Here is a 14,485-nt window from a genome sequence, read left to right on the forward strand (position 1 = left end):
TCTGCGCTGACAGTGCTTGGGATTCTCTGTCTCCCTCCCTCACTGCCCCTCCCCTCCCCCCCCCACTCTCTCTGTCTCTCTCAAAACAAATAAATAAAACTTAAAAGAAAAGATATAATCTTTAAAAAAAAGAGATACTTTGTGAAAGTTTTGAAAATGGAAATATATGTTTCAATGTTTCTTCTGAGTAAAATAGTAGACCAAACAAGAAACAATAGGCTAAATGGCTTTAATAGTATCCTTCTGTTTTATTTTTTGTTAAAGAGTAAGATGAAGACAGGGTTGGCACTTTTATTCTATCAAACTGTGAGAATGGGCTTTTCATTTTATTTTATTTTTTTATCTTTATTTTTTGTCAACGTTTATTCACTTTTTGAGAGACAGAGACAGAGTGTGAGCAGGGCAGGGGGCAGAGAGAGAGGGAGACACAGAATTGGAAGCAGGCTCCAGGCTCTGAGCTGTCAGCACAGAGCCCGATGGGGGGCCCGAACTCACGGACTGCAAGACCTGAGCCGAAGTCGGACGCTTAAGCGACTGAGCCACCCAGGCGCCCCGAGAATGGGCTTTTTGTAAAAAAGAAAAAAGGAACAGGAAAAGAAATTAATATGCAAATGAATATAAAGGCTTTGAATTATCAGAAATCTGCAAAGACTTTTAGGTGTTAAGACAAATTTCTGAAATTTTCATCCCATTTATCACATTGAAGTTAAGCCCAAACAAATTATATTAGAGGGTACCATAATACACAATTTTACCATGATATACTCACCAGGCATACACAGAGGGAAAAAAAGGAAAGCCTACCAACCTCCAGTTTTAACCACTGCCAGCCAAGCAAGTCCTTGATGCAGAATTTCTCTTTGTTAGCACATCGGTGAAAGTGAATTGGGTTAGTTCACAGGAAAGTCTACTTTTAGTATTTGCAGCCTCCCCCGTCTAACTTTTGGTCCCCTTCTGACATGTCTGCTAATTCCATTCTGCACTTCTGGATGTCCAGGGTTAACTTGCTTTCTGACCGACCTTCCATCTAGACAGAGGTCATCCTTTCTCCCTTTCTTTTTATTTTAAATTTTTTTTTCAACGTTTATTTATTTTTGGGACAGAGAGAGACAGAGCATGAACGGGGGAGGGGCAGAGAGAGAGGGAGACACAGAATCGGAAACAGGCTCCAGGCTCCGAGCCATCAGCCCAGAGCCCGACGCGGGGCTCGAACTCACGGACCGCGAGATCGTGACCTGGCTGAAGTCGGACGCTTAACCGACTGCGCCACCCAGGCGCCCCTTTTCTTTTTATTTTAAATGTAAAACTCATTCACACTACTAGATTATTCCTTCCAAAAATATGTCCCGTAAGCCTCTTGTTTTCTTATCAAGGAGGAAAAGGTTGCTCATCACCACATTCCCAACGTCCAGTGTGTTCAGCCAGTCCATTTTTATGTAGCACTGAAACTCTTCACGGTGTGAAGAGAGGCAACTTTTGCTAATTAAGCTTTGTGGAAATGAGAGAACCCTTTGCAGCGCGCCGTCCAATATTGATCATGGCCAATGCAGGGTGTCAAACACAAGAAGTTTCCCTCGTGATGAGTCTGTAACATTAAGAGAACAGGCACTTTCATTTCCCAGACAGTTTTTACTCTCTCCTGGAGGAGTGCATGTTTTAACATCTGCCCCTGAGTCCCACTTCTTGTTTGACAGGTTTCTTCCATGAACCGGATTACAAAATGAGACGAAGATTACGAAGAGAAACGCTGTTACCTCATCGCTGCCCTTTTAAGGGTGCGTTAGACCAGGGTAAACCGTAGGGCAGGGCCAAAGAATGAGCCAGTTGAACATTCCTAGCGGCAAGAGAAATTCCTCTCTTTGTCACGTGGTGGTTAAATAATTTCCTTTTATCTAGGGGTGGCATTCCTTGTATATCCTCTCTACCCCTGGAGGCTCTCTTCTTGATTGCTCCCCAACTGTATTTGGAAAGAGCTCGAGCACCAGCGGCTGTCGGCTGGAAGGCACCTCAGCCCCGCAACCGCAGGCCTAGATCTGCGAGGTGGGCTTCAGCAAGGGCAGAGCGGGGGCCTTGCAGCCTGGCCGAGCTCGCGGATAAAAGGAAGGGTCGTTTAGGGTCATTGCAGTCTCTTCTCGCTCTTCAACTCTGCAGGGAAAGGAGAGGCGCACAGTTATTTCTCTCACAACGTACGCGTAGTTGAACATTTTTTGTACTGGATAAGCATTATAGATCCCTAAGGAGTCTGTATGTATGTCTCCTAAAATACTTAGAATGGACTGAGCCATTTCAAGGTATCCTCATATATAGAGAGATTCAGTGGCTGAGGACAGTTCAGGGCTGATGACCAAAGCCATCACCCTGAAACAGCCTTCAATGACCAGGAATCGGGAACTGGGTATTTTGTTTCAATTACCCTACTAGAAACCACAGTGGAGAGGAAGGTGTACAGGTGAAACTCCAGCCAATGCATTTTGTCACAAAATTTAAAAAATACTATTTGTTTTCTATGGCTGAAAGAATAAAAAGAAAATAATGCCTTCCAAAGAAAACTTACTTTTACAAGTTTCTTTGCATCCAGCCAGAATCTGTACCTTGAATAAGGCTCTGCCTCAAAATATTCAGTCCTGGCCACAGTTTGCCATCCATCCCGCTGCCTTCACTCCCTGTGACTCAGACCTTCATTCTCTCTCTGCGCAGCCCTTTCAGATTGACCATTATCTTGGATGATCTGCTTCCTCCCATGTAGTTTTTTTCCAATCCCATTGCCTCCCCCTCCCCACCAAGTCCTACCCCTACTCTGAGGACACTGCGCCTCCACGGTGGGCCCAGCACCTTGCTCCCAGCACTGTGGGCAGGGGGGACTAGATATTGGGCTTTATGCCATAAAATAAATGCAGTTTTTAAAAGTAGACACAAATTCATTCGTAACAGAAAGCAAATTCTGAATATTTCTATTTCTGCATTTAAACTACAAGCATTTGAATACCTATGAAGCCAGATACTATGCAAAACACTAAGATCAAAACACAAATAAGATGACATGGTCTGGGTGGCGCAGTCGGTTAAGCGTCTGACTTCAGCCAGGTCACGATCTCGCGGTCCGTGAGTTCGAGCCCCGCGTCAGGCTCTGGGCTGATGGCTCGGAGCCTGGAGCCTGTTTCCGATTCTGTGTCTCCCTCTCTCTCTGCCCCTCCCCCGTTCATGCTCTGTCTCTGTCTCTGTCTGTCCCATAAATAAATAAAAACGTTGAAAAAGAAATTAAAAAAAAAATAAAAAAGCAAGGGCGCCTGGATGGCTCAATTGGTTAAGCATCCAGCTCTTGGTTTCAGCTCAGGTCATGATCTCATGGTTCATGAGATCCAGTCCCACATTGGGCTCTGTGCTGACAGTGAGGAGCCTCCTTGGGAATTCTCTCTCTCCCTCTCTCTCTCTCTCTGCCCCTCTCTGGCTCACTCTCTCTCTCTTCTTCAAAATATATAAATAAACTTAAAAAAAAAATCAGAAAGCAGTCTAGCAGAGGAAGCACAGGCTGCTTGGTGAAGAGAGGGACAACATTGGCCAGAAGATGCCCCTCTGGGAGCACACCAGCACAATGAGGGATGGGCGCTGCAAACCATCCGTTTCTGCAGAGCCCCTCTGCCCGCTCCATGACTAAGTACTGCAGGGGCACCGAGGCAGGTGTGATTTTCTCTGTTCCTCTCTAACACATCTCCCCATATAAAAGTTTTGCATGTGTAATCCCTCCCTGGAGTCAGTTTCTCAGAGCATCACACTTACACAGGGGGCAAGTCCTGGGAAGTGGTCCAGGCAGAGAAACAACCCGCAGCAACAGTCAGAGCTGGAGAAGAGAGTGGATATAATGAAGGGTGAGAAGGTGAGGCTAAAGAAGAAGCTGGGGCCTGAATGCTTATCCCAACAGCAAAGCACAACCATCAGAGAGTTTTAAGCAGACTAAGGACACGAACGGATGAATGCATGAACAAAAATGTGGTCTACGTAGACCATGGAGTATTATTCAGCCATGAAAAGGAAGGAAATTCTGGCACAGGCTACAACGTGGAGGAACCTTGAGGATGTTATGCTAGGAGAAACTATCCATTCACAAAAAGACAAATGAGGTATGTTGAGTGGTCAAACTCCTAGAGACAGAAAGGAGAACCGTGGTTGCCAGGGGTTGAGGGAAAGGGAATGGGGATACGTTGTTTAACGGGTACAGAGTTTCAGTTTTGCAAGATGAGAAGAGTTCTGGAGACTAGATGCACAACAACATACGTATACTTCCCACTGCTGAAACTAGATACTTTAAAATGGTGATGGGGCACCTGGGTGGCGCAGTCGGTTAAGCGGCCGACTTCAGCCAGGTCACGATCTCGCGGTCCGTGAGTTCGAGCCCCGCGTCGGGCTCTGGGCTGATGGCTCGGAGCCTGGAGCCTGTTTCCGATTCTGTGTCTCCCTCTCTCTCTGCCCCTCCCCCGTTCATGCTCTGTCTCTCTCTGTCCTAAAAATAAATAAAAACGTTAAAAAAAATAAAAAAAAATAAAATGGTGAAAGTGGTAAATTTTGGGTTAGGGATATTTTGCCACAATTAAAAAAAAAAAAAACCCAACATAGTAATGACAAAAAGAGAGAGAGAGAGAGGAAAAAAAGAAAAAGAAAAAGCACTATGGCTATAGTGTACAGACTGGATTAGGAAGGCAAGACTGGAAGCTAGAGACCAGTTAGAAGCTGCTAAAGTAACTGAGGCAAGAGGGGATGGCTGTCTGATCTGGGCAAGTGGTGGTGTGCATAAGTGAAGTGTGTGGCTTCCAAGAGAGCCAAAGTGGGAGAGAGACAGGCTGCTGCAGCAAGGGTGCTGGCTTGGGCAGTGGGTAGAAAGTGATCGATGATGCCACCCGCTGCCCGCATGATAGGGTGAACAGAAAGAGGTGGGGGTCAGGGAGCGGGGAAGATGGCAGGATCCGTAGCATTAGAAGCTCCAGTCGGACATCTAACTGCTGATGTTTGCTAGGTGGTTGGACGTACAGACTCAAGCCTCAGCTGAAAAGTCGGGGCTGGAGATACAGATCTGTAAACCCCTAGCGCTTAGAAAGGTGGTATTTGAGACCCTCGGAGTGAAAGAAATAGCTCTGGGAATTTGGCCTTGGATGCAGACTCAGCAATGACAGCTGGGAAGAAGGAGAGACACCTGTGAAGGAGACTAAAAAGGGAGAGCCAAAGGTAGAAGAAAAAATGCAGAGCCAGAAGGCCAAGAAAGAGCTTCTTTTACTAATGTTACGGAGATCAGTCAAGGAAAATGATTCTTCTCTTCATGAAGTTTGTACTTCTAGGCTGACATCGAAATGAACATGCACAGAGAAGCTTAGTAATATGAGAGTAAGAAATAGACCCTTGCAAATACGTAACTGTCAAATATTAGAGGACTGAATTCTTAGTTCCCACCTCTTAGGAAAAAATGAAGTGTTAGCAATACTACTTCACAAGATTATCATGAAAAAAAAAAGTAAACTGAAAGGTGTTATACTGATGGATATTATGTCTATCTGTTGTGGGACGGGACCACTTTTGAGCAAAGTGTGGTTGGATTCAGACTCGTGCCAGAAGTGTACATAAATTGAAGGTCAGGGGGAAAATGTCAGCCAGGAAGGCTTGCAGACGAACAGCAGTCAGGTTGTGAAGTCAGAGCAAGCCGCTGAACAGAAACTAGACGATCAGATAGGAATGCATGAATAGTGGAGAGTTAGGCAAGGTGTAAAACCCACACACACAGTGGACAAAACAAGGAAACAGCGGGGGATTGAGTGTAGAACAGATATGAGGCACCATCTGTCTCCCAAGAACGCTTAGAAAACAAGCACTGCTCATCCTCAGCCAGTGAGCTTTGTGGTAGGTGTGGATACTCACTCCTTCTTTCCCTGCCTCCTTCCATAATACATTTATAGTGGCTTAGAAGAAATTCCCATATCTGTAGGAGATATCAGGAAAAGGGGACACATAACTGGAGACCACACTGACGGAGGAGTGTAAAGATCCTGACACAGAAATTTAGAAACACATGCATTACATGTCTGTTCCTGTTAAATGGCTCTTAGCGCTCTCCCGTTTGGGATAGCAAAACTAAGCACATGCGAAGCACTGGGCCCATCTGAAAACACAGAGATAAGGATATATCTAATTTTCATGCTCTGTTATTTGTATCCACTATAGAATATTATGAGATGCTTGGATGCAGAAGAAAGGATATGTCTAAAGAGTTGGCTATAAGGCCTTGAAAATGTATAGATACAGATTCGGAAAAGTGAAAAAGGTCCAAGAAGTGGCTTAAAGATGCTTTTAATTAAAATGGGATATAAAAATACTTTCAAAATACCAACAATGAGAAAATGATGGTGTTGGGGAGTTGTTTCCTACTCCTCACTTTTCAAGATATCATTGGTTTTAAAGCATCATATGTAGTCTCACCCAGATCATCAGGTCAGAAAGCTGTTTCTCACCAGTATACACGTAATCTTTACAACAAAAGCTTCTAGTGTATATAAGGACGTCACATCCATCCTTTATAACAAATGTTGGCAATAAAGATGCTCAATAGTCATATGATGGTGAGGTTGCATTCCAGATCCTACTCATTTCCCATTTCTAATAGCCCCTTTGTATTAATTGCAAGGTCTTTAATTCTTGCTATCAAAAGCAAGTTAACTGTTACTTTCATGGCAACTGGATGTTTCAAACCATTATCCTGACTACAAATGAGTGAACTGCATGCTGCACTTAGAGGCACCTTGCATATTTCAAAGAGAGGTGTAGAAATATGTCTTATGATGGAAAATAGAGTGGTGGGATTTATACATAAAATCCAAGACTACAGCTGCCCTTCTTTTATTATTTTTAACCTACACACAATCTTCAGTAGTTTCCTGTCAAGATAGAAACTTTACATTGTAAAGCTGGAAACATATGTGCATGTGACGTTCAACTATAAAGCACCGGGACTGCTTTTCAATAAGTATGAAGCACTGGTACAAGAACAGAGTTTTCTTTCAAGGCCATTACCTTGAAAGGCCATAAATTTCCTCCCATGATGTCACGGTGCAAACGCTTTTGAGTTATTGATCAGCTTTTAAAAAATGCAAACTTATGTTATCCTGGATACTAACGCATCCTAGTGAGCATCTCTCCTATTTCTGGTATTTCTGGAGTTGTCACCACCTATAATCTGTGGCCATGACTGTAAGGTTTGTCATTTGGCTGGTAAGGAGGTGTCAGCGCATATGTTAAAATAGCTTTAGAAAAAGATTTCCACCTTCAGCCGCTGGAGGATCTGTTGCTCTTTGTGATTGGTTCTTTCATTTTATACCTTAAATGGTGTGAGTGGATGAAAATTAGCAGCTTTGCCACAAAGTTTTCTTCTTGCCCAAGGCCAGCATTCAGAGTTCACCAAGAGAGCATCATGGGATTGGGTAAAGCGAACTCTATGCACCTGTTGGTGGCACTGGAGCACCCTTTCCAAGGGAAAAGGCCAGCATTGCATACACTGTTGGGCATGGCAGTCAGAGCCACGAAGGGCTGCAGGGAAACAGGACAGGATGTGGGGAAAGCCAACGAATCCCTTCCCTTTAGTCTGTTGTGACCTGGCCTCCACAAGCGAACGCTTTCTGACTCACAGCTTGGGAAGATCAGGGGAAAGCACTTGCCACACTGAGCAGAGCAGCTGCTTCCTGCTTAACTGTTTTTCGAGTGGAACATCTACTACTTTTTCAGAAAGTGTTTCGATATAAGAAGGAATATAAATGCATTGTGAAAATGGTGTTTTGTTGTAGGAAAAAAAGCCCTCATATTCAAAAAAGATAGGTCTTGGTTTCTTTATTCCATTTTATTAAAGACTATCAACAGAAAAATACAGTTATTTCCCCTCAGAAGTGAAAAACTATTAATTTACTAAGTCAGTATCAGCTCTCCTAGTCTACCAGAAAGTTATATCATAACAATAATTAACATAAATAGAGTTTACTTTGTACAACAACTGTATGAAGTAGCTCCTATGATGTCCATTTTACAGATGAGGAAACTGAAGCACAAGGAGGTTAAGTAACGTGCCCAAGTCTTAACAGCTAGTGTGCGACAGGGTCAGGATTTAAACTGAGCAACTGGGGTCATGAATCAGTGCTCTTAACTACTATGTGACACTCAGAGAGTTACTAATAAGCAGGAAGAAAAATTCTTACCTTGTCATAAGCAACAGTTCACTAATCTCTTAGTATATGAAACTGTATTTTTTACCTAATTTTCCACTGTGAAATTTGGGGAATTAAAAAAGACACACAGCCTGCAAACTCGTTTACTTTTATGACTAGTTCTAGGCAAAGGAAATGCTTTGTGGGTTTAAACAAGTCAAATTCATGAACTATTCTGTCTTGAGAAAACTAGCTGGCGGTTTGTATTCATAATATCGCGTCTTTACAATGAAAGAGCAATGGAGCTGCGTGAAGACTTTTTTCCCTTAGGGAAAGGAAATTCAGTTAAAGGTGAAACATATCCCTGGGTGAGCTGAGAAAGAAAGTTGGAGGCATCTGAGAGGAACCCAGCGGAACTTGGTTTCCACGATTCTCGTATTTAACCACGAAATTAAAATTAGGCGCAGGGCTAGATTTTCACGGGCATCTGCAGGTTAGTCAGTGAGTTTCAAAGAGTTCACACACTCTTCTTTCTATTCCTTTAAAAATTTCACTGTCTGCAGGACCTGAGAGTTTTGGTTGCTGAGTAAACTTGCTCCTGTATTAAATAATGACGTAAAAACAGTTAAGAGTTGACTCCGAAGAGAAACAGAAAATATGGCAAATGTGGGTAAGGGCATTACAAAGTTTGCCAACAAAACCAAATTTCTAAAACATGACGATTTGCTAAGCTATTTTAAGTAACTCAGGAGAGAAAGCTAGACACCCACAAGCTAATTCTTTTTCATTTTGTCCCCTTTGAATCAGAGTTCCAGCCAGATGTTGCAGCCTAATGCAGCCAATAGAAGAATTCTTAAGAATAATAACTGAAAAAGTAAGATTTAAACGGTCAAGGTACAAACACACAAAGGGGTTATTATAATGTAATGTTTATTAAACTAAATTGAAAAAAAAAAGATTATTTTATTTTAAGTTACTCCATTTCAGTACACAAAAGAAATGGTCCACAGTAAAACAAAAGTAATAGTTTGAAGAATGTTGTTTTATTATCTGTAGTTCTGTATGCATTTTAGCCTTTGATGCCTGTCTCCACCACCATAACCAACGCAGAGGGGTTCAAAAGAAAATTGTGACACAAACTAGACCACAGAGATGGGAGTCAGGTAAACTCAAGCAAGCAAACCAATACCAACGACCAGTAAAAGTGCTGCTCTGGATACTTATAGACCATATTTACAAAAGTCAAGTTAAACTAATTGGTCATTGTGTACATGCATTAATATTAGTCCTTTACATTTATATATTTATGTGTATTTGTATTATCAAATAAAAAGATACGTTTTAAATTATTTATGAAAAATATATAAAATGTGAGTGATACATACTTCCATTTGAGTGCCTGTTCAAAACTCAGTGCTTAAAAATATCCAAAATATATCCTGACAGGAGATATTAAAAGTGAAAAACATAAGGAAATAATGAGTGTTAAATATGATTTTAATAAGTAGGGAAGGTGGACAGAAAGAAGATATACATCTAGGCAGGAACCACACAGGATAAACCAGACGAAGAATCAGAAATGAAAGATGTACGGTTTTCCCCAAGATCGATGTCCTGTGAAACTGGACAGAACCAAGGGACTTTCAGGATAAGGTAAATGAATTTTAAGTTTCGACAATGAGTTCATGCCATCACCAGCCGCATCACCAGCCGATGCAGAACCGACTTCCTCATGGAGTTTCATTAGGAAGCGTTCGTGCCTTGGACATTTAGCCTACACGGTAAGCTGCAACGTCAGTTCCTTATTTGGCTTCCGTTAAGAGGAAAAGCGTGCCATGTGCCATATAATGACCTCACCCAACTTCAGTAGGGATCTGCTTTACTGAAGAAACACTGGATGGCATCAGCCATCCTCCCAAACACAAGCTGGGCTGGAATTCTCGCACCTCAAGATTTTTTCTTCCTCTGAGGACAGAGGTCCAGAAGGATTGGGGCAACTCACTCCGGTGCAGAGGGCCCCCAAATCTCCCGCAGTGTGCTTCCCAGCCATTTCGGTCGGCGGTGTGGTGTGGTGGCCGGGGCCGACCTGCTAGTTGAGGCAGGGGCAGCAGAAGCAGCAGACGGTCCGGCAGGGCTTTTTCTTCGCGTGCTGCACGGCCTTGCGCACCTGCACCTTGGCTTGGCCCGTGTAGTCGACGGTCTTCTGCACGTTGAGCTCGATGACGTTCAGCGTGTCGGCCTGCTCTTCCACCAGCACCGCCATCTGCAAGAAGAGCTCGTGCACGTCGCGGATGCGGCTCTCCAGCCGCAGCAGCTCGCGGTGGCGGCTCTCGATCTCGTTGAGGGCCGCCCGCGCGCCCTTCACGTCGGCCAGCAAGTTCTCGGAGAACACGTCCCACTTGCCCTGCTCGAACATGTCCTCGATCTGGTCGCCGGAGACGTCCTTGCCCATGATCTCCAGCTGGCGCTGGATGCGGATCTTGCAGTTGTCGCGCTGCTTCATCTCGGCCTGGTTGTACTCGTACATGGCGCGCTGGAAGGTGCGCATGAGGGCGCTGTACTGCGCGCGCGCGATGCGCGCCACCGCCGAGTGCGCGCCGTGCTGGGCCTCGGCCTCCTCGCTCAGTGCCTTCATCGCGCACAGCTTGCGGTGGATGTTCTCGCCCCGCGCCTTGATGTCCTTGGCGATCGTGTTGGTGTCCCGCTTGATGCTGCTGAGGCGCCGCATGGACGTGAGGAAGCGGGCGTTCTGCTTCCCCAGCCGCTTCACGTCGTTCATCAGCTGCTGGTTTTCATCCTGAAGGTCCTGGATGTTTCCGTACAAGGACTGCAGGATGTGGTCCGTCTCGAACACGATGTCCTCATGGGGCGGGTCAAATTCGTCGTCCCCGTCTGGGAACTGCTGGTCATAGTTCTTGGTTACCTCCAGAAGTTCGGCCAGCCGGTCCTTCATTTTGCCTGCAAGTAGAGACTGGGGTTAAATTCCTCCAGAGGAGTCCAATATTTGCATCGAGAGAACTGAAGCTTAAAATAAAGAAATGTTCTGCACAGCACTTCCAATTCTTTATCGCTGGGTGTAGGTAACTAACACACTAAAGGAGCTAAATATTCTCTGACATGTTGCTTACAAGTAAAGGACTAATATGACAGAGAGGCATGAACACAGTCATACTTTATAGCCCATAAAGCATGTGCAGTTCATTATTACAGGTGCCCAGAACTCAATCAGCAATTTACAATTTTAGATTGCATTGAGAACCAATCACTTTTTCTTGCTTTATGTTTTCCAATAATTGCAAATCAAAACAGACAGAGAATAAGGAAAAATAAGAAGAAAAGATTTGGAAGGATAAAAATGTTTAAATAAGGACAATCAAGGTTACTTACAAGGCTGTGGGGCTAGCTCTAAGTGCCCTCTGGTTTTTTGTTTGTTTGATGTTTGTTTGTTGCCTTTTTCAGCACCAGGAAGCATCCCCAATCCCATACATCATGACGATTCTTAAAACAGTTACCATATAAATCATGACTTAAATTTTTTTCTCTTAAAAATGCTATAAAAGTAAAACATACTTGAGTAAAACAACAAAATAAAGACTAAAATCTAATAAGGCAGTACAGAATTTGAGAGTTGAAATTCCCTTGCTCCTCTGTTCATTGATACATACTTCAGTTTGAGTGTTTGGGAGGAAAAAATCTGAGAATATATTCTGATGGAAGATATTAAAAGTGAAGAGATAAGGAAGCAGTTAAGTGTTTAATGTAAGTTTAATAAGTAGAGAGGTGAGCAGAAAGACGACACACATCTAGACAGCAATCACATAGCGTAACCAGATGAAGAGTCAGAAATGAAAGACATTCAGTTTTCCCCAAGGTCCTTAGTGGTTAAGCGTCATTAACACAACTACTTAACATTTTTTTATATGGGAAATTTCAATCATGCATAACCCTCATAGCAATAATATAACACACTCCCATTTAACGATCACACAGTAGCAATATATGCCACTTTAAATGGCTTTTTGAAACAAGTCAGCAGCTCAAGCAGAATTTCCATGTTTTCATAGGGTGGTTCTGATTATCTTTCTACTTAGCAAGTTAAAATAATGTTCTCTATGTCCATTTTTTTCCAGGGAGTGAACATTTTTAATTTTTAGTTGCATGTATATATGCCAAAATAATGAACATTTTCCCCTCATGAACAAGATTTTGTGGCTACAAAGATTCTTTCTGCTGTATAATCTGCAGAAAAGAAGGAAAACATAGTAGCATGTAATGTATACTCCATCTCTGAGGCATCTTGATCTCAAATTAAAAGCTTCTCCCAAATTGAAGTAATTAATTCTATTTTGCCATGGAATGCTGACAAGTTGGATTTAGTGATAAATGGGAAATGAGTGAAATATTAACCATAGCCTCTCATCTTCCATACGCATTATTTACACAAATTAAGCAGAAGTTTTATTCCAAGATAGTGATTTTTTTTTTAATTTTTTTTTTCAACGTTTATTTATTTTTGGGACAGAGAGAGACAGAGCATGAACGGGGGAGGGGCAGAGACAGAGGGAGGCACAGAATCGGAAGCAGGCCCCAGGCTCCGAGCCATCAGCCCAGAGCCCGATGCGCGGCTGGAACTCGAGACGGCGAGATGGTGACCTGAGCCGAAGTTGGACGCTCAACCGACTGAGCCACCCAGGCGCCCCTAAGATGGTGATTTTTAATATAACAAATTATCCTGCTTAAAATGCCATTTCTGCTATCTGGTGACAAAAGTCAATACCCGATCTCCCCAGTGATAGGGGAGTGACTCTTCCAGAGGCAGGACTGAGGGGCAGAAAAAAGACCTAGGCTGAACCAAAACGATGCCATCCCATAGTTTGAATTTCCTAATATCCAAATATTTCCTCACTTTGAACAAAATTTAAAAACAAACCACAAATTGGGGGAAACTAATATATGGCAGGTAATGGGTTAACCTACTTAACACATTAAAACCTTCTGCCATAACCAAACAAAACCAAACCACTTGCCCAGACAAAGAAAATGAAAAGGCAACTCCTACACGAAGAAATATAAATGCTCCAGAACATAAGAGGCGCTGAGATGTATCAGGTGCTTACTGTAATGCCAAGTGCTTTCTAGGTACTTGTCACATGATACTCTCTTCACTCTTCATACAGACTCCATGAACTAAGTGTTGTCATTATCAGAGATGGTAAGTGAGCGCAGGGAGATTAAGAAACCTACCCTTGGGTGCCAGGAAGTGAACAGCTGGGCCCCAGAGCAGTCCCACTTAACCACTACATGAAACTTCTTCAGGAAATATATAAAAGTGAATCAGGATGGACTTTACTAATAAACAAGGAAATGCAAATTAAACCACTGAGATTTTTTTCCCCACCAAGTTGGCAGGATTTAAAAAAAAAAAAATGATGATGTTTAAAAATTGGTGAGGATTCTGGGAACTCTGAAAAAATGCTGGTAGGAGAGAAAATTGATAGACTCTTTCTGGAGGGGAGGTTAGCAATTGTATCAAAAGCTTTTAAAATGTGTATTTGTTTTGTCACATATACATTTATTCTAAGGCTACATGCAAGAGTGTGTGAAGCTCATTGCTGCAAGTATCTCCCTCACCATGCAGTTTTTACAGAAATTCAGAAATATTTTAAATGTGTAAAAATGAGCTATTGGCTGATAAACTACGGCAGTTCAGGAGGCTGTCTAACAGTATGGGAGTGTAAATACCATCTCAGGTAGACAAGGTAGGTAAAGGGAAGAGCCTGTGCACAACCACACACACATCCTGAAACAAAGACTTAAGTAATATATGTCAAAATGTTAATAGTTGTTTTCTTTGAATTGTGGCATCATGAAAGATTTTAATTACTCCCTTGTGCTTTTCTGTGTTTTCCAAAATTTTATGATGCCCTGTAGATTTTATAATTAAATAAAATCCCACAAGACTATAAATATTATTTGCTTGAAGGATTAATTCCTTAAGGTCCTTCTTTAAGACACATGCATTGCAATCAGTTAACACCTGATGTGACCTGGGAAAAGTGCTTCAGCTAGAAGGTGTGGAGTTAAGATGTATCTATCTGCTTAAGTTAGTATCTAATACAGTCCACTATGCAAAAGGTAGACAGTACAGAGAATGGATGAATTTTGATGACCAAGGTAATAATAGGTGTCATCCTTGCTTTCTGGCCAAAAATTGGTTGGCACTACTGTAGAAGGTAATTGGGTGGTTAAGGTAAAGCAACACACACCACAACATCAGGAATCTGTTTGTTGGTTTCCCACTAGTCCTAGACAGG

At 42.7% G+C, this 14,485-nt stretch overlaps 1 protein-coding gene across 4 annotated transcripts in view; it reads right to left on the bottom strand.

Moving 5' to 3' along the window:
- Positions 1-7,851: 7,851 nt before the first annotated feature.
- The window catches only part of STX11 (syntaxin 11), a 48,018-nt gene continuing 41,384 nt past the window's right edge, over positions 7,852-14,485 (bottom strand). For 3 of the 4 annotated variants that reach the window (XM_040448958.1, XM_040448960.1, XM_040448959.1), the window contains one exon: positions 7,852-11,129. In XM_040448958.1, coding sequence (XP_040304892.1) covers positions 10,261-11,129 — 869 coding nt within the window. In that variant the 3' untranslated portion in view covers positions 7,852-10,260. Of the gene's footprint in view, positions 11,130-13,415; positions 13,441-14,485 lie in introns of those variants that run through there. The other variant, XM_040448961.1, reaches the window with a different exon arrangement.

Source organism: Herpailurus yagouaroundi, unplaced genomic scaffold, assembly GCF_014898765.1.
Source record: "Herpailurus yagouaroundi ecotype Mexico unplaced genomic scaffold, PumYag 198, whole genome shotgun sequence".
Classification (NCBI taxonomy): Eukaryota; Metazoa; Chordata; class Mammalia; order Carnivora; family Felidae; genus Herpailurus; species Herpailurus yagouaroundi.